Source organism: Xiphophorus maculatus, chromosome 18, assembly GCF_002775205.1.
Source record: "Xiphophorus maculatus strain JP 163 A chromosome 18, X_maculatus-5.0-male, whole genome shotgun sequence".
Taxonomy (NCBI): Eukaryota; Metazoa; Chordata; class Actinopteri; order Cyprinodontiformes; family Poeciliidae; genus Xiphophorus; species Xiphophorus maculatus.
In genome coordinates this window covers 28,813,032-28,831,562 of record NC_036460.1, presented here as the reverse complement: position 1 = coordinate 28,831,562, position 18,531 = coordinate 28,813,032, and the positions used below count along the sequence as shown (strand labels likewise).

Below are 18,531 nucleotides of genomic sequence, written 5' to 3'. Positions count from 1 at the left end.
ATGCGCACAGTTTCCACAGACAAGATAAACAACTTTTGCAAGTCGGCATCTGTTAAACATGAACCCCACAGAGGTGTATCTGCGCCAACATTGCTCCATGACCATTGTGCAATTCATTCATAATACAGATGAAACCACATCCACACATAGCAGTTGGTACATTTCAGTCTCTATGTGCTGCTCAGAGCAATCTAATCCAAATAGGGCCTTCAGAATCTATTAAATAAACTCCTTTTGGTTTTTTTTTTACAATCAGCTTTCAAATTAAACTCACTGAGGTCGCTAGGTTGTTCACACAGACATCAGAAGGTCTCTGCCCTGCATATTATAATTTTTTTTGTAATTTGGCGCAGATTAAGCATCTTTCACTCAAAATGGTCTATTTGGAAGGTGCAGAGCAGCGTCATCTGTACAGGCATTTATATAAACCCTCTATATGAAGGCTGTCTTTTCAGAGAATAGCATGCCAACCAACGCATCAAGAATAAAAGCCTCATCGCTTGCTCATCATATTTTACGTCTTGTAAATGGCTGTGACCATGCGTGTTTCAAACCAGCACATGGCATCATGGATGCTGTTGTGGTTTAAAAAAAAGAAAAGTTCATGGCTATCAACACTTGCAGCAAAACGCAATTTGGGTGACCTTTCTTTCAGAGTGTATCATGTAGGGTTTTCTAAGGAGGATGTTTGCAGAGAAGATGAAAAGAAATTTTCTTCTTAGTTTTACCGGTTGGACAGTTTCACTTTTAAAAGAAGTTGCCAATCTTTGTTGTTTGTCTTTCTCCCCTGTGAAGTCTGTCACTAATGGGAATCATAACACTTGGCGACGGCGGTGTTTCTCTGGAGGATTAAGGTCCATGTCTTCATACTGGAATGTGTCCTGAAAATTTCACTTAACGAGGAGACTCCTCCTTAGATCCTTCTCCTCAAAGACAATGAAAAGTAGAAATGTCTGAGCTACTCTGACTGGTGCGGGGACTGTTAGAGGAGTGAAGTCCAGTCAATGGGGGAAATGTCGAGCATTAATAGATTGTCTTCTGTGTTCTTTCATTGTGTTCATGCCAACTGAATGTATGTGTTTTTCACTGACACTAACTATTTGTTCACAGCAGCAAAATGCAGAATCTGTCTGTGCTTTCTATCAACGTATCTTCCCCAAAAAGCTTCTCTGTGATCATCAAGGTGTGTGTGGTAATCCCATTTTTCTGCATCTTCCTGTGCATCATCGCTGTCATGCTGCAGATCTTTGCCTCTCATAAACAGTTTTTGGACACTTCCCGTTACATCCTGTTTGCACACATGCTGATCAACGACACCCTGCAGATCCTGTCCTCTGTGCTGCTCTTCCTCTGTGTGATGGGTCAGGTCAAGTTACCTCTTCTGTTCTGCGTCCCTCTGCTCTTAGTGTGCACCTGTACCTTTCAGAACACCACCTTTATCCTGGCTGCCATGTCACTGGAGCGTTATGTTGCCATTTTCTATCCTCTGCAGCGCCCGGCCTCCTGGCGCTCAGACCGTATCTGGATCATCACTTTGCCTCTGTGGATCATCAGCTTCATATTCGCCATTATTGAGCTTTTCATTGGGAACCACAGTCCCACTGTAGATGTCCTCTCTACCAGCACGCTTTGCAAACCTACAGTTATCAACCAGTCTCCAATCCAGGGAGTTTATCGGTTTGCTGTGTATGTACTTTCCTTTGCAGTGGTAAGTGTTATCATCCTCTTCACCTATATGAGGATTGTGATGGAAACCAGGAAGATGCGGCAGGACAGAGCTTCAGTGAGCAAAGCCATGCACACTGTGCTGCTGCACGGCTTCCAGCTGCTGCTGTGCTTGCTGGCTTTCACCCAGCCCATCTCCGAAACTCTCATTGGGCTCCACACTAACTGGCCGGCTGAGGATGTCGCCTTTTTTAATTTCTTCTGCTTCATCCTGATACCTCGCTTTCTCAGTCCGCTCATTTATGGCTTCAGGGACCAGAGTCTGAGAAAGCACATTGGGAACAGGTTTCTCTGCTGCTCAAAGAGAGATAAGCCCTTCTTCAAATAGTGACTCAAATATAAACTGACAGTTTGAAAATAAATTGTTTTAGTCCACACAGATCTAATCAGAAGTTAGACAGCTGTTAACTAAGTCTGTTTAAAAACAACAGTCAAATGACAATAAAAACATAAAATGTTGTTGTTAATTATGCATAAATTCATGTGACTCAAAGATGTTTTTGTTTTACAGGGGCCACATTCTTGACTGCACTTAGACTTGGGTGGGTTGTGTGTAATAAACATTGTTTATTTGATAGTGAGATCATGACAGCAGCAAAGATGCACAACCATTATAGAAAATATAATAGCTTTCAAGCCAAAAAATAACATTTCTGAACAGTTTTTTTTAACCAGCTTTTGCAAATTTTACACACTTGTGTGAGCTACTGCTAACATTTAATAAGTAAAACTTTATGCAAACTTGTTATTGAGATGTTTACTCCATGGATTTTGTAACTTTTAAGTCAATTGATGATGTTAAAGGAAACAAAGAAAAATAAAATTGATGTTCAAAACTATAGAACTGCAATAGATTGGATGTGGCGTATGTGGATAAGACAATATCTCGATTTTGGTCAAATTTCATTTTCATTAGTTTTAGTCCTTCACAATTAGAATACCCAAAATATAAATTTTTTTGCTGCAACCTTCTGAGAAAATTAGTTTGAATGTGAACAATAAAAAAAACACACAATAAAATTATTTTACTTGATTTTTATTTATTTACTTTTTATTTACCATTATAGAAGATATTATACAATAGATTGCAAGCCAACAAGCATTTCTGAACAATTTTTAACCAGCTTTTGCAAATTTCACACACTTGGGTGAGGTACTCCTAACATTTAATAAGTAAACTTTAAGTAAACTTGTCTTGTTTGCTCCATGGATTTTGTGACTCTTAAGTTGATTGATGATAAATGAAGCAAAGGGAAATACTAGCGATGTGCAAAACCATAGAACTGCAGTAAGTCTCTGTAGAACTCAGTGACATGTTGAGGAGGTAACTCAGGGTATGAATTAGCCTGGATTGGAGCCGAGGCATATCTGAAACATGCAAGATGAAGATTATTGAGAAATCTCAGAGATCTTACAGTATACAACAGACTGTGTTTGTTCTGTGTTTTTGATGGATTGTCAGATATTCTTAACTTTCAAGGCAAGCTTGTGCTAACTGCCATCATGTCTTTGGACCTACATGGCTTTCTGGGCCAATCAGATTTAGAATTTTTTTTTTTTTGCTAAACTGGCTGAAACATAATTTTTATTTTAAACCTTAACAACAAATAAAATGCCCTGCAATACCAATGTATATTGGTGTTGCGGGACTAAGAAATAATCAAGTAGAGATCGAACTCTCGATACCCTGCAGCCAGAAATCAGATAAGTTGTTCTACTTTTACCTATGCAAACGTGCGCACAGGTTCTGGAGAAAAAGATAAGCAGCTTTTGCAGGTCGGCGTCTGTTAAACATAAACCCCACGGAGGCGTATCTGCGCTAACATTGCTCCATGACAACTGCTCATCCTCTCACCCTTTCACCTTTCAGGATGTGTTCTCCCGCCAAGTTTCAACCACTGAACAGCTGAAGGTGCAGAGCTGTTTGTCAGCTGCATAAACCAGTTAGAGAAAAGCAAATAAAAAGATTTTCAGTCTAAAATCGACATATTTTAAAGGCAATAAGACATTTTAACTTCCAACATGGACAGTGTGTCGCAGAAACAAGAATTCGATGTTCATTTTTATAGGTCAAAGATAAAGCAATATATGTTTATTGAGTACATATGTTATGATCTGTGGGTGTTTTAATTTCATTTATTTTTCTGTTTTGATCATTTTCTTACTTATTTACTTTACTTTGCTTGATCTTGCCATGTCAGTTCATTCCTTTGCATTAGTTTACTTCTCTTATTCATGTATTCATTCTTTTATTCTGTTCCTTCTTGGATTCTGTTCCCGCTTGATCAATGTTGTTCTTTCCTCTTACTTTTCTACGAGTCTATATTTCTTACTGTCGGCGACGCTGTTCTGATGTGAAACTTGAGCAGTTTTCCTTTATCCGCGTTATCTTTGTTGAAATATTATGTGTTTGTGTCATTGTTGCACAGTACAGATAAAAATAGAAATTGGCAATAAATGAAAAATAAATCCAAAGTAAACTTGATTGGTTTGTCTTGCTGGGTAAACAGGTGGGACTCGCCTGCACTACACGAATCAGAGATCTTATTTGAAAAGTGTTTGCACAGAAAAGGCATAATAAATCCATATTTTAATTGATCTCTGTGTTTTCTTTTTACAATATCAACTATATAGTCTGTCAACTGTGGTTGTTTGCTGTACTGTCTGGCTGTATTGGTTATTTGTTGTCCTCCCCACAGATCAGTCACACAGAGTAGCTGGTGTTGCCAGATGCGAGTAGATTTAGTAGTACTGGCACAGTTTGACCAGCAGATGTCGCTGTAGAGCAAAAAGCTGGTTAAAGGAGCTCTTACTTTTGGAAAATTCTTTTCTTTTCTTTCTTTTTTTTTTTTTTTTTTTTTTTTTTTTACAACTGTGCTTAAAAACTCGGTTAATAAATGAAAGAGTTTAAAATATTGTCGCCTCAACACAACTTCCAATAGGTGAATTCTGGTGAAGTTCCTCACAGAGAGAAGCCGATCCCGGATCAGAACCGAGCCTTCGGATGACAGGAGCCGTGAGAAGCTCAGCTCATGCCATGATAACGACGAAGTTCACTTTTCGAGGGGATGGAGGCTCCTCCGGCGGCTTTCCGTCTCTGCTGCTTCCTCGCCGCTGCTCTCGCTTTCCAGGCCCAAGGAGAAATGTACACGTCGCTCCAAAACGTGAGGCAAGCCATTGACGTCGAGAGGAAACTGATCGATTATCTGAGAACTTATATCGACAGCGAGCAGCAGAGACTGGAGGACATCAAGCGGTGAGTGATGGCGAAAGTACACACTCGGTGTCAAGGACTTTTCATCAGAAATCTGTTTATTTCTCTGTTGCAGCCGCCTCCACCCTTTGGTTTATGAATTAAATGCAGCTTAATAGCATAACTATTTATTTTTCTAATTTTTATTTCCTTTTTAAAACTGTTTCATTTATGTGTTCTGTGGGTTTCCCCCCTTCTTTTTAGCCACTAAAAAGAAGTGGCTTTGTTATAAAGTGTGACATAATTAAAGTCATTATTGGCATTATTTGATGCAGAACTATGCAAGGCCTTGAGAAAGGGAAAAAAAACAACAACTAGCAAACTACACTTTATGTGTTTTCTCCAGTATTAATATAACTGGACATATTTTCCTCTCTCTCTGTCCAGAACCAGCCAATGATCCAAAGTGAAGTCACGTTTATGTGTTTAGCACATTTCAGAAACAAGGCGGCTCAAAAAGCTTCCCACCGTAAAAAGACATTTCACAGCAATGAATTATGAAACAAGCAATATATCTTTTGTCAAATAGTCAAGCAAATATTCATAAAATATATTGATCAGTGTTCCAGTTACTAGTTAGCAAAGGCATCTGTAAACAGGTGGGGTTTTAGCCTTGATTTAAAGGAACTCGGTGTTTCAGCATCTTTGCAGTTTTCTGGAAGTTTGTTCCAGATTTGTAGTGCACAGAACCTGAATGCTGCTTCTCCATTTGGGGATTCAAAGTAGACCAGAACCAGACCACCTGGGCGGTGATGGCGTCAGGTATGGTGAAAACAAATCCAAGGCCCCACTTTCAAAAATCTTTTTTTTTTTTTGTAATTAAACCAATTTTAGATTCATGTATTATTCTTTTGGTCGTCACATAAAAATGCTAACAAGATACATCGAAGCTGCATTGTGACATCGAATGGGTTTAGGGAGTACAAAGTATTTGTGGAAGGTGTCAGGTTGTTACCCAGGTTCAGTATATCTTTCATTTCTATTCTTTCCAGTCTGATGAGGACCATATGTGTTCACCTCTCTGTGGCCCCCGATCTCATCTTTCGCACAGGTTTCATACCAAAGTGTCCGACCTCCACACGGAGCTCTACAAAGGCCCCGCAGCTGCAACAGCGAACCCACTGGTGGCCTTCACGCTCGTCAAGCGGCTGCATTCGGAGTGGCTGAACGTCGTCTACAGCAACGAAGCTCAAGAAGCCGCTCAAAGTGAGCTCTGTCCCTCTCCCTCCTCCCCTAATGATACCTGAACTTCTTCCGCGTTTTCAGCCGTCACAAGCAAACCTCAGCCTTTCATTAATGCTCCGTTCAGCCCTCAGGTCCAGATACGAGGAAGAGGAGTCTCACTTGCCCAAAGTGGAAGACCTCCGGGGGGCTGCAAAGGGGCTGATGAGGCTCCAGGATGTGTACTCCCTCCAAGTCTCGAGCCTGGTAGAGGGCCGCTTCCAGAGGGCCAGCGGTGGAGGTGTGATTGACGTCTGCTCGCCTGCTGTGTCTGTCTCGCTGTCTGGCGACGACTGCTTCCTGGTTGGGAAGGTGATCCATTGCACGGAGAAACTGATTCTTTCTTCGTCAGCTCATATTCTATTGATATCGGCTCTCTCGTGAATCAGTGAGATTGCTTTGTTTAGGTGCAAACCTGTGCTTTAGTCCCGTCAATCAAAACGTTACCTGCCAAACTCTTCACAGCCCAGGAGGAAGGAGTGAAATTTTGAAAAAAATAAAAAATGTTTAAAAGCCCAGATAGATGGTAACTGCGGCGCACGCAAAACAATTCACACCCCCTGAGGTTTTCCAGATTTTTTCACATTGCCACCACAAACTTTAGTGTGTTTCGTATGAAGTTGTGGGGGAACTTAAAGCAGTGTTAAGGCTGCAGTAGGTAACATTTAATAAAATGTTTCTTTTTTTACATATTTATTGAAACTGTCAACATGTTGTGACCGAATGGGATGAGACCGATAATGTGCGAAACAACTGAGCTCCTTTGCCTTCTCCCAGTGTTAATTAGAAAAAACCAATCAGAGCCAGGAGGCGGGGCTTAGTGCTGTCAGTCACTCTTCATGTTGCACTGCTCATCCCCCCCTTTGCTCTCTGCTACAATGCAGCTAGCATGGCCTGTTGTGAATGCTCAGACTAGCCAGCACAGCTACCGATGACAGCGGATAAATAGTTTTTCTGTAACAGTAAGTTGTTTCTTCACCAAGAGCACATTTAGCAGCGAGTACACTGCCATGATCTGCAGCGCTAGGGCCCTCCTCCTGGCTCTTCTGATTGGTTGTTTTTGGTCGAGAGCAGTGCATTTCTTCAGATGGCAATAACAGCTCGAGGAGAAGTTGGAGGAGATCAAACTTTTCACAGATTATCTGTCTTCTATTGTCACAACATCGTGATAGTTTTAACAAATATGTAAAAAGCGCATTTAAAAAAAAGTTACATACTTTACTTCCCACAGTTATTCCCAGGCATTACTCAACAAACCAAAACTGGCGGTGGCAGCATCATGTTCTGGAGATGCTTTTCTTCAGCTGGGACGTTGAAGCAATTCAAAGTTGACCGGAAGACGACTGGAGTTAAATACATGGTGGCAAAAGAGACCAGGGCACAGGTTCACCTTACAGAAAGGCAATTCCCTTACAGAAACAGCCAGAGCTGGAATGGAATGGTTTGGGTTCAAACATGTTCATGTGTTTGAATGTCTCAGTCAAAGACCAGACTTGACTGAGAAAAAGTCTCCAAACTCTTTCCACTCACTCTGTGAGCTTGAGATAATTTGCAAAGAATGGAAATGTCTGGACAAACCTGGTAGAGAGTTCCTACAACGAAAGGTGCTACTACAAAGTCTTGAGATCAGATCTATCTTAGAGCACGCCACACCTTTCAGATTATAATTTTTTTTGCTATGGAACTCGTGTATTTTGTGTCGGTTTCAAAATTATGCTATACTTGCACGTTTACATGGAATCCCAGTAAATACCCTGAGGTTTGTGGTGAGGATGTGACACAACGGAAAAAACTTTGAGGGCTTTAGCAAGACAAAGACCACGCACATGTTTTCTATAACAACACTGTGGGCTCCGCAGAAGCAGGCCGACCCAAATATGAACATCAGGCCAGAGACAGAACATGAAATAACAGAACAAGCTGCCTGAGGAGAGAAGGAAAATATAAAAAAAAAAACAGTCATATGTTTCCACTGTTAAAGCTGCACTTTATGTCACTACAGTGTAATTTAAGGCAGAGAATGTGTGAAAAAACTGAGCTCCTCTGCCTTCTCCCAGTGCTCCAAGCGCTAACTGCAGAAATACACCAGTCAGAAGCAACCAATCACAGCCAGGAGGAGGAGGGTCTTAGCGCTGTCAATCACTCCCATGCTCACCCCTCCCACTTGCTATTTCTAAACAACTAGCAAAGAGCTGTAGCTAACCTAACCTAGCCAATGTTCACCACAACATTCACTAATTTAGGCTAAGGCTAGTTAGCATAGTTACCGACGAAGATGGATAAAATGTTTTCCTGTAACGGTAAGTTGTTTTTCTGCCATTAGCGCATTGAGCAGCATACATTAGGTTGACTGACAGCACTCAGACCCTCCTCCTGGCTCTGATTGGTTGTTTTTGACCAACAGCAGTGCAGATTTCAGACCATAATAGATGCACTGGGAGTAGATGAAGGAGCTCAGTTTTTAATTTTTATTTATTTTTTTCAGATTATCTGTCTCAGACCATACATGATGATAGTTTTAATAAATATGGGGAAAAAACAGATTTTTCTAAATATTAGATACTGCAACTTAAATCTGCAGTAAATGATGACAAAAGAAACTGTAACATATAATTCTTTTGAGCTTAGGAAAGAAATCTCTGGTGGTTATCTGTCATTGCTGTTCATTGGACGCACAACCTTGTTAAATTCTCTCGGGACTCAAATAAAAAGACTAAATCGTTTAATAAAAATAAAATAAAATAGATTTATTCCATAAATGTCCCTTCGCATGAATAATTTCCTTTTCTTAAGGTCTGCAGTGCTTCTATTCCAGGCCTGTCAGTCGTGTGTGTTGGGGGGTTCAGTCACTCAGAACTGGGATTCTTCCAACTCCATACTTAGTCATCTCTTTCATGAGAGAGCAGATCACCCAGCTGTTCTGGGATGAGAAAAGAGAGAAAGATGTTTCCATGCTACTTTTTTGTTTTTCTATAACAGCGGCGTTGTGAAAGGGTAGGGCACTGTGTGGGAGAGACACTGCAATGGAAAAGACATTTTCTCATGCCGACGAGCAATGAACACAGAGAACCTTCTGTTACTGAGGCCATGATTATCAAAAGGACAGATGATTTGTTTTACGGCTTTAAATGTGGATTTTAAATGGCTCTTTGGAAACAGGTGGGTTTTATTGAATATACATGTAGAAATTTAACTGAGAGAGAGAGAAAGAAAGCCAGTGGCCAATAGCTGCTTTAGCAGTTCTTCTCTCATAAAAATGTATTGGTTCCTAAAGCATAGCATGTAATATATTTAAACTGAACTCATCTGTAGGTTTTACCAGATCCCAGCCTGAGTCTCTGATGGGAGTTTTCACGTGCCTTGTAATGGTTCAGACGCTCAAACTTGTTATCTTTACACACATTGAAGGGAACTGAGGCGTCATAAGGGAATCGTTGACAAGACGATTTATTACAGGAACTAGTTTATTTCAACTTAAGTGTGCCTACCTGAGGCCCCACAGCAATAAGTCAGTTCTAGATCTGATTTTGATGCATGTTTAGCTGCATCCTGGTAAATATGCAAAAGACTATTGTAATTACATATTGAGTGCTCCACAGACGGCTTTAAATGTGGATTTTAAATGGCTCTTTGGAAGCAGGTGGGTTTTACTGAATATACCCACCTGGTCCCAAAGTAAGGTGTTAAATTACAAAGTAATTTAATACAAAGTAATTTAACACCTTGGGCCTGTGTCTCTTTAAAAACTCCTGCTCTTTGTGGCCCTCCGCTTTCAGGAAGTCATCACAACGTTTTTAACAACATTTTTTTTTTATCAGCATTGCTCTGAGAAGTAGCTCCTATAAGATGTTGAGTTTCACCAGATATTTGACCATTTTTGCTGGCTAGTCTGAAGGAGCTGTGGGGGAGAGGAGCGTCCATGAAGCACTGCTTCCAGGTTCATAAATGTGATCATTTATCTTTTTTAGCCAATAGCAATAGACCTGTTAAACATATACACTGTAAAAAGATTATACAGGCAATTGTTTATGACTGTCTCAATGGGAAGGAGTCAAAATCTTACAACGTTTTTATTTGTCTTCTATAAAAAGTCCATGGCAGCACAGAGAGAATCTGAAGGAGCTCTGCTTCAGTTGTTGATCTTATTTGACTCAGAACTAAAGTTTTGCCTGAATGCTGGAACACAAAAGAATACCTGATACAGTTTATAAAATACTGACTTAAATCATGTTAACATCAGAATAAAGTATTTCTTTCATTGTGCACAGGTGGCCTATGAGCAGGAAGACTACTACCACTCGGTGCAGTGGTTGGAGGAGTCGGTTCGTCTCTTCAGGGGAGCCGCGGGACAGTGGAGTCCTGAGAACGAAGGGACCTTAGAGGACGCTCTGGATCACCTGGCTTTCTCCCACTTTAAAGTAGGAGAGCAGAGAAAACACACGTTGGTCCCATGTTTGACTGCTAGGGCTGCTCTAAATTCCTCTGTTTGATTCAGACAGGAAATGTCTCGTATGCCTTGAGTTTGTCTCACGAGTTACTGCATCACGGTGAGTCTACGCCTGCGTTTCACGTGCCGGGCAATAAGAACGGTGCCTGCACTTTTTCTTTTCAACATTTTGCCTGTTTCAAAACCTTAATTCTTTGTGATAGACCGACGCCAAGTGTTGCATAATTATAAAGTGAAAGTAAAGGAAAATCAATGATCTCATTTTTAAGTTTGCCACAAGTTACAGCTAAACCCCAAATTATCTGTGGATTTAGACTTATTTTCATTCACATAAGAAATTTGCTCCTGGTAGAAACAGCAAAACCAGGAAATCTTACCAAGTATTTTTGTCTAGTTTCTAGTGCAAATATCTTAGTGCAATTGAAATAAGGCAAAACTAACTTACAGCATGTTTGAAGTCAATAATTCTTGAATATTGATAAAAAGTACTAACTCCACTGGCAGATTAATTCACTTATAACAAGAGAAAATTGAAAATTTTGCAGAAGCCGCTCTTTGTTTTTGCAAACTCTGTATCTTTGACAAACTACGGGAGATTTCAAGAAGAATGAATGGTTTGTAATAATACTGTATCCGGCCTCGGTGACTCTTTGCACGTGTTTTGTTTTCCCAGATCCGATGAATGGACGGGTGTTGCAGAATGTTGAGAAATATGAGAAGCTGCTGGGTTCTGCAGGTCCGACCGGGGAGAGCAGCTTCAGAAGACCCGGCTCCTCCTTCTTAACCACACGGGACACTTATGAGAGACTGTGCCTGACTCAGGGCTCCCAGGTATTCATCAGCATTGGACTCTTCACATAGTGTCCCAAACTGACCTATAGTTCATCTTGCAGAGACATGTCAATGTCCACATTGTCTGCCTTTTTATTATTTTGAACCAATAAAGTAGCGAAAGTGGATTCAAAGGAAAACTGCTAAATCTTGTGATCATGAATTAAGGATTCATGGATGGTGTGGGATTGTTTGCTAGTGCAGGATTAGCTTGTGATTAACTTTGCAGAATTTTGTAGCAGCTGCACTTTTGAAGCTCCATAAAACATCTTGTCTGTGGTGTTGAGTAAGGAGGCTCCAGCTCAGATTCAGGAGCGTTTTGTATGTGGCGTTCCTCCTGGCTGTGCCTTCCTGAGGTTCTTGCAGGCATCACTGCAGCTGTGTTGTCCGGTCCTGATGCGCTTTGTGCTTCTGCAGAGGGCAGGACCACGCTGTAGAAGTATTACCCACTCTTGACTTCAGGGCGTCTTCAGGCCATGACCGTCAGTTTAGTGTTGAAGTTTTATCATGATATATTTTTAGTACTATTATGATAACAATAAAAGTGATAAGAACTATTTAATACTTATTTTTTGGGTAACTGTATGGTAGTGCACTGCATGACACAGCAATCACAGCCCCATGAATAAAAAACATTGCTCTTGAAAAACATTCCTATTTGTAGTACGATACCAGTTACATATAGAAGAGAGATTTCATATCACTTAATTGCTCACAGATTTTCAAATGTATTGATTTTTGTTGGTACTTTAATTGAATTATAGCACAACTAACAATCCTGACAATAAGGAAAGATTTGGGGGGGATTTAAGCATCAGTATATATATATATATATCTAAATATAGCTAGCTAAATCTTTTCTTATTGTCAGGATTGTTAGTTGTGCTATTATTCAATTAATGTACCAACAGACTTTGGTACTTTACCAAAGTCTGTTGGTCTCATTCATATATTTATATGAATGAGAATGAAGGAACCCACTGCACTGAACTCTATTAAAAACCTCCTGGTTATTCCATCAAATATTGATTTCTGAACTCTTCCTGAGTTCAAACATTAGTTTTGTTGTTTCTACATGAATATGAACTTGTTTTCTTTGCATTATTTGAGGTCTGAAAGCACTGCGTCTTTTTTGTCATTTTGACCCTTTCTCATTTTCTTCTAATAAATACTAAATTTGTGCTTGGAATATTGGAGACATGTTGTCAGTAGTTCATAGAATAAAAGAACAATGTTGATTTTACTCAAATATATACATATAAAAAGTAAAATCAGAGAAACTGATCATTTTAAGTGGTCTCTTAATTTTTTTTATATAATACAGACAGACAGACAGACAGACAGACATACACCCCCCACGCACACACACATATACAGTATATATGACATATGTGACAAAATTTGCTATTTATACTGTATAGCAAATTTTGATCCTTGTTCGATCTCATTGACGGACTTCTTCATAATGCCTGTTTTCCTTCTTGCAGCCGATGCACTTTGAAAACCCCGGACTGTTCTGTGACCTCTTCACCAGCAACAACAGCCCTGCGCTGCTGCTGCAGCCTGTGAGGCGGGAGATCCTGAGCCTGCAGCCTCATGTGGAGCTTTACCACGACTTCCTCACAGACGCCGAGGCGGATGACATCAAGAGGCTCGCCCAGCCTGGCGTAGGTGATCGTCGCTTGAGCGTATCGTTTTCCAGCGTAAACGTTTGACTTTTATTTGCTTTAATTCCCAAATGTTTGTCTGTCTGGGTTTGTCTAGTGATTCTGAAGCAGAATTTAAGACAGTCTTTTTTAATTTCTTTGAATTAGTAAAGAGAAGAACTAATAACATTTTGACCTACATTTATCTTTCAAAGGGTGGATTTTATGTAAAATCAACTTTTTTGAGCATTATGAAATGTTCTAATGCTATTCTATAATCAAAAATATACTCTGAGTCTTGCTTTGATTTTTTTTGTGCGTGTTTGGGGAAGCCTGGAGTCTCCGGTGGCAACCATTCGGGGTGAAGAACACCCCTCCCACGCCTTCCCCTCTCAGCTCCTCCAGACTAGCGGCAGCAGCAATTAGTCAACACCTGGTGGAACTATTCTCAGTCCAACGCTCCTAAGAACGGTTGTAAATGGCACAATGAGGAGCATCGTTATGATGATATGCAGGAGGCGGACTGTTGGGAAGGGCCGGGGTTTCTTAAAGACACAGAAGCCCAATTTCAAGGCCTCAAATTACAAAGTCCAACTTCTTTAAAGTTATGTTTGACATCTACAGCATTATTATAACAACAACTCAAGGTAACACAGTTATTTGATTGTGCTATATAATGGCATCATGTGCCCGGAAAGTACATAATGCTTCCCCTTTACGCACCCAATGTTAAGAAAAATATGTTTATTTTCATGTTTGTTTGCTTTTTAATTTCTACTACCTCCTCATGCTCTCTGTTTTATTGCTTTGTTATCATATTCCATCATTTTTGCCCCTTGCACTTAATGCGACCCTCCTGAGGAATGAGTTGAAAGTTATTATTTTTATAGCAGCCCTTTTTAATTTCCTCCTACCTCCCGGCCATTTAACCAGATACCGTAGCTGTGTTTCTCTTTCATGAAATCAAATCACCGCTTCAGCATCTCAGTCAGATTAGAAATGCCCTTCCGCTTTTCAAGATGGTACAATCCATTCTCAACTTCCCTCAAAGGCAAATCTCATTCTACTTCCTGAAGCATGAATCCTTTCTTCTTTTTTTATTTTTTTTTAGCTAAATTCCTCCAGCAGAGCAAACAATCTCCCTGAGTTTTGCCAGGGAGACCAAACCTTTCTCCTAGCTCTCAGCCTGCCGACTCAGGCGCTTCGGGAACCGTTTGGTGGATTAGCTAGGATGATGCCTCTTTAGTCTCTTTGAGGTTTCTCTGAGAGTTTTCCATCCGCTGGTCAGATGGAGAGCTCAGTTTCCATGTCATCGCTATGTCAGCTTGTGGGCTAATTGGAAGCAGGCCTGTGGTACCGAGCTGGACGGCTCTTTACTTCCCCAGAGTGGTTTCCAACAGGTCTCTCCATTTAGAGGTTTTTGGCATATTTCACGGGTTTTCACGAAAGGACACCGTCTGCTTCAGCGTCCGAAGAGTTTAAACTGCAGATTTGTTTTGTTGTTGATGTGACTATCAGATTGCTGTTCTACAAAATGGGACTGTTTTATAGTTCTGTTGGAGACTGGCAAACGTAAATTTAGCAGAAGGCAAAGGGATTGCCAACTACTTTTAGTGGCTTAGAGAAGTGGAGAGAGTCAGTCCAAAAATATGTGCAGTGACACAGTTTGCGGTTCACTTTAACAGCTTGAGCAATAATTTTTTTTTTTTTTTTTTTTTTAAAAGCCCAAATAAAACTGGTCAAATTTTATTTTCTGCCCTTTCATAACAAGTTGAAGAGATCCGTGGTGGCAGCTGGAGAAAAGCAGGAAACAGCAGATTATCGAATCAGCAAGAGGTAAAAAAAAAAAGTTTCAAACTATTGTTCCTGCTGCTGGTGTGGATCAGAACATCCGGAGGCGTAACAAACCGACTGGGTATGTTTCATTTCTAGTGCGTGGCTGAAGGCCTCGGGGAGCTCCACCGTTGGGAGGTTGGACCGAAGGATTTCCATGGTAACGGGTTTGAACGTGACGCACCCGTATGGCGAGTTCCTGCAGGTGGTGAATTATGGGATTGGTGGACACTATGAACCACATTTTGACCACGCCACAGTAAGTCGACAGAGTTGCGGTTAGGTTTATGTTCATTCCCCTTAAACTTTCTTCACTTTTCCACATTTCGAGCGCAAAGCTGTATTTATTTGGGATTTTTTTTGGGAGAACAACACCAAGTGACGCATGAATTTGAAGTGTAAATTGAAGGGTGCATGGATTTCAAAATCTTTTACCAATTAAAATTTGAAAAGTGTGGCATTCGTTTCTAATCATGCCCTTTTTCTCTTATTTCTCTCATCACCATAGTTACACCACTAACTCTGTGGGTGCCTGTCTATAGCAGTCTGCCTCACTGAGAGTCAACATCTTTGCTAATTCTTGGTCAAACCGATCCATCCATTTTCTAACACCCTGTGCTCAGTCAGATTGCATGGAGAGTTTTCATGAGTAGACAGATTTTCAGTTGGATTTACATCTGGACATTGACTAGGCCATTCAAGCACTTTCATCTGAGCTGTTCTAATGTAAGTCTGGCTGTATATTTAGGATCACTGCCCTGCTGGAAAGTGAATCACAACTTCAGTTTGAGGTCATTTGTTTCAGATTTTTATCTGGAAAAAGTTTGGAAAACCACGTGTTATTTTCTCTCCACGTCACTATGCGGCACTGTCCTATGTATAAATTGACACACCAATAAAATAAAGTGAAGATTGTTGCCGTAACATGACAACACGTGAAAAAGTCTAAGGACAAATGTCACGTTTGCAAAGTGCTGCGTGTGTTGGTTAAATGTTGATAGTGTTTCTGTGTCTTTTTAAACCCAGTCACCCTCCAGTCCTGTTTTCAAGCTGAGAACTGGGAACCGCATGTCGACCTTCATGATCTACGTAAGTCAAATCTGCGCTTTTGGCTTGAGGTTGCTGGTCAGATTCCTGTAGTTGTATCGTGGGCTCATCCAGCGGTTGCCCTGGAGAAAGCCTTTTATCTCACGATGCGTTTCCAGCCACTCCCACTTTCATATTTACAACTCTTCTCAGCGATTTCCTTTTTACATGGGAATGAACTGATCGTAAAACACGATAGCTGCGAGAAATCATGATCCCTAAATTATTTTGACTGGCGAATTTCACTTGCATTTATTACAACAAGGCATAAACACAAGACGCTGCTCTAAAGAAATGTTGTTTTCCACAGCTCAGCTCAGTGGAAGCTGGCGGCTCCACGGCCTTCATATATGCCAACTTCAGTGTTCCAGTTGTGGAGGTAAAACACTTCGGTTATCAACAAGACGTTTCTCCTAACTTCACGTTTCGACGTCGAGGCTGAGTTACATTCATATTTACCCGTTACTTCTAATCCAGCTGTGTGAGAATTATAAAAGGAGAGATTTTCTTACCCACAGCTCTGCGTCCAAGTTGAGGTTTTCTTTTCTGGTTGCCAGGAAACTCCTTTATGTACCTCCATTAAGTCGCACAATTATTCATATTTCTGGCAGATTTGGGTTTAAAGTAATCATTTAATTTTACCAACATGTTTTCTCTGAGTGGAAACGATGTGAACGTTTTGTAGCGTTTACGTTTTGTAACCGGAGTCTTAGTTGCGTTTTAACGCTGCGTAAAAAAAAAAAAAGTAATCACACATAGAGACGTGCTGCTTGAAACTCCTGTTACAAATTCTGAAAACATGTTTGACCTCTCAGAAAACTGGATGAATTCAGGTAATTTTTTATTAATTAGAATTCATTTAGTAATTGCTGTGAAAATTAAATAGTGTTAAAATTATTAAAATCTGCTCTTCATGGTATTTCTCAGAAAGCTGCCATCTTTTGGTGGAACCTCCACAGAAATGGTCAGGGAGACGAAGACACCCTGCATGCTGGCTGCCCGGTGCTCATCGGTGACAAGTGGGGTAAGTCTTGGTGTTCCCGCTCGAGACTTTTGATAAAAGCCAAGAAAATGCCGTCTGCTTCCCGAAACACTAATCTAATCTCCTCACGTCGGCGAACTGGAGCCCATCTGTGTTTCATTTTGCGTTTGAGCATAGCGACATTACAGCCTGCAGTTCAGACTCTGAGGGCTCATCTTGGAAAGTGAACATCTGCTGCCGGTTGGCTCAGACAAGCGAAATCTGTTTCGCAGGCTTTTTAAACCGACCTAAGCATAATAATAATGATGATAATAATTGGGAAGCAGCTGCAAAAGAAGTCGCTGTGTAGGTCAACAACAACTTGCAGTGCCAAAACAGGTGGGAATGCTTGTTGGCAACGTGCTTGGAAAGGCTGAAAAAGAGACGCATTTGTCAAAGCTGTTTGCTTATTTTTGTTTGACAGCTGTTCCAATCTGTCTCTGTGCCACAGTGGCCAACAAATGGATCCACGAGTACGGCCAAGAGTTTGAGCGTCGCTGCAGCCTGAATCCTGAGGAGTGAGAGGGAGCACAGGCCTTTACTACTGTCAGGCACGTTGGCAGGAAGAGACGAGGCAGCAGCCAGAGAGAGAGAGCATGTGTGTGGGGGTGTGCGTGTGTGTGTGTGTGTGTGTGTGTGTGTGTGTGTGTGTGTGCACAGACGAGGGAGGGACCGGAGGGGCCAGCCTGCGTCTTTGATTGGAGCCCAGGGCCCCAGGGAGCCTGGACACTCCTGCCGTGGATGTGGAGGTGAAGGTGGAGCAAAATCAGCCCATGGAGACCAACTGTTTCCACCAGTCACTTCATGCTAGTGGAGGAGTGTTTACATTTCTTGCATTTCGCAGGAATGCTGGAAGACGCTCGTGCAGGGCACACGATCCGCGTTGGACGTAAATTATCAAATGAAACGTGTCCTAAATTTGGTAATCGTTGACGATGTAAAGCTCAGACTGCGTATAACATCTCATTCTGTCATGCCTGACAGAAGAGTGTCGTCACTGTCATCCCTTCTGACTAAGACCGATGAAGATGCGGTCAAGCAAAACAAATAAACTATTAAAACAGCCTCTCTCTATGCCTCATACTTATATCCCTGATAGTCTGACCGTTTTTAAATCTCTCTGAATAAACACAGCTCATCCTGTGTGCATATTTCTCTGATATGTGTCAAAATACTTCTCAAGCCACCTGGAAACAGGTTGAGGTTGGCTCGTAGAGTATTAAAATCTCAAATCCACCGAACCCTTCTGCATGGAAATGTTGTGGGGAGCATCCTGCCGCTTGACTGGCAGAGATCTTAACTTAATACTTTTTCGTTCCCGCGGAGACATAAATTTTCTTTCCAGCTGAGGCAGCCTTTCCAGCCACAGACAGACACACAGAAAATATATGAAGACAGCATGTAACAGATCTCTATTGCACATTCCTGCACACACACTGAGCAATATTTTCCCATGGAGCTGTTAAAA

At 41.1% G+C, this 18,531-nt stretch overlaps 2 protein-coding genes across 3 annotated transcripts; both read left to right on the top strand.

Moving 5' to 3' along the window:
- The first annotated feature begins 1,117 nt into the window (after positions 1 to 1,117).
- LOC102219771 (olfactory receptor 472-like) lies at positions 1,118 to 2,053 on the top strand. The gene has a single exon (XM_005810983.1). The coding sequence runs from the start codon at positions 1,118 to 1,120 to the stop codon at positions 2,051 to 2,053; it is 936 nt and encodes a 311-aa protein (XP_005811040.1).
- A 2,544-nt stretch (positions 2,054 to 4,597) lies between these two features.
- p4ha3 (prolyl 4-hydroxylase subunit alpha 3) lies at positions 4,598 to 18,131 on the top strand. Of its 2 annotated transcripts, XM_005810982.2 has the most exons (13): positions 4,599 to 4,981; positions 6,030 to 6,184; positions 6,288 to 6,511; positions 10,468 to 10,617; positions 10,695 to 10,746; positions 11,320 to 11,477; positions 12,965 to 13,144; positions 14,895 to 14,959; positions 15,056 to 15,215; positions 15,983 to 16,045; positions 16,353 to 16,421; positions 16,970 to 17,066; positions 17,515 to 18,131. In XM_005810982.2, the coding sequence occupies exons 1-13, from the start codon at positions 4,794 to 4,796 to the stop codon at positions 17,583 to 17,585; spliced, it is 1,632 nt and encodes a 543-aa protein (XP_005811039.1). In that variant the 5' UTR covers positions 4,599 to 4,793; the 3' UTR covers positions 17,586 to 18,131. The 2 variants fall into 2 exon arrangements, 1 of the variants encoding a protein (XP_005811039.1); XR_002754390.1 differs by lacking the exons at positions 16,970 to 17,066; positions 17,515 to 18,131 and having other exon boundaries at positions 4,598 to 4,981; positions 12,965 to 13,148; positions 16,353 to 16,479.
- The last annotated feature ends 400 nt before the right edge of the window (positions 18,132 to 18,531 follow it).

Coding starts and splice junctions, on each gene's coding strand:
- LOC102219771 (XM_005810983.1), top strand. CDS start 1,118: ATGCAGAATCTGTCTGTGCTTTCTATCAACGTATCTTCCCCAAAAAGC.
- p4ha3 (XM_005810982.2), top strand. CDS start 4,794: ATGGAGGCTCCTCCGGCGGCTTTCCGTCTCTGCTGCTTCCTCGCCGCT. Junction 15,216..15,982: donor CACATTTTGACCACGCCACA/GTAAGTCGACAG, acceptor TTTTAAACCCAG/TCACCCTCCAGTCCTGTTTT. Junction 16,422..16,969: donor TCAGTGTTCCAGTTGTGGAG/GTAAAACACTTC, acceptor GGTATTTCTCAG/AAAGCTGCCATCTTTTGGTG.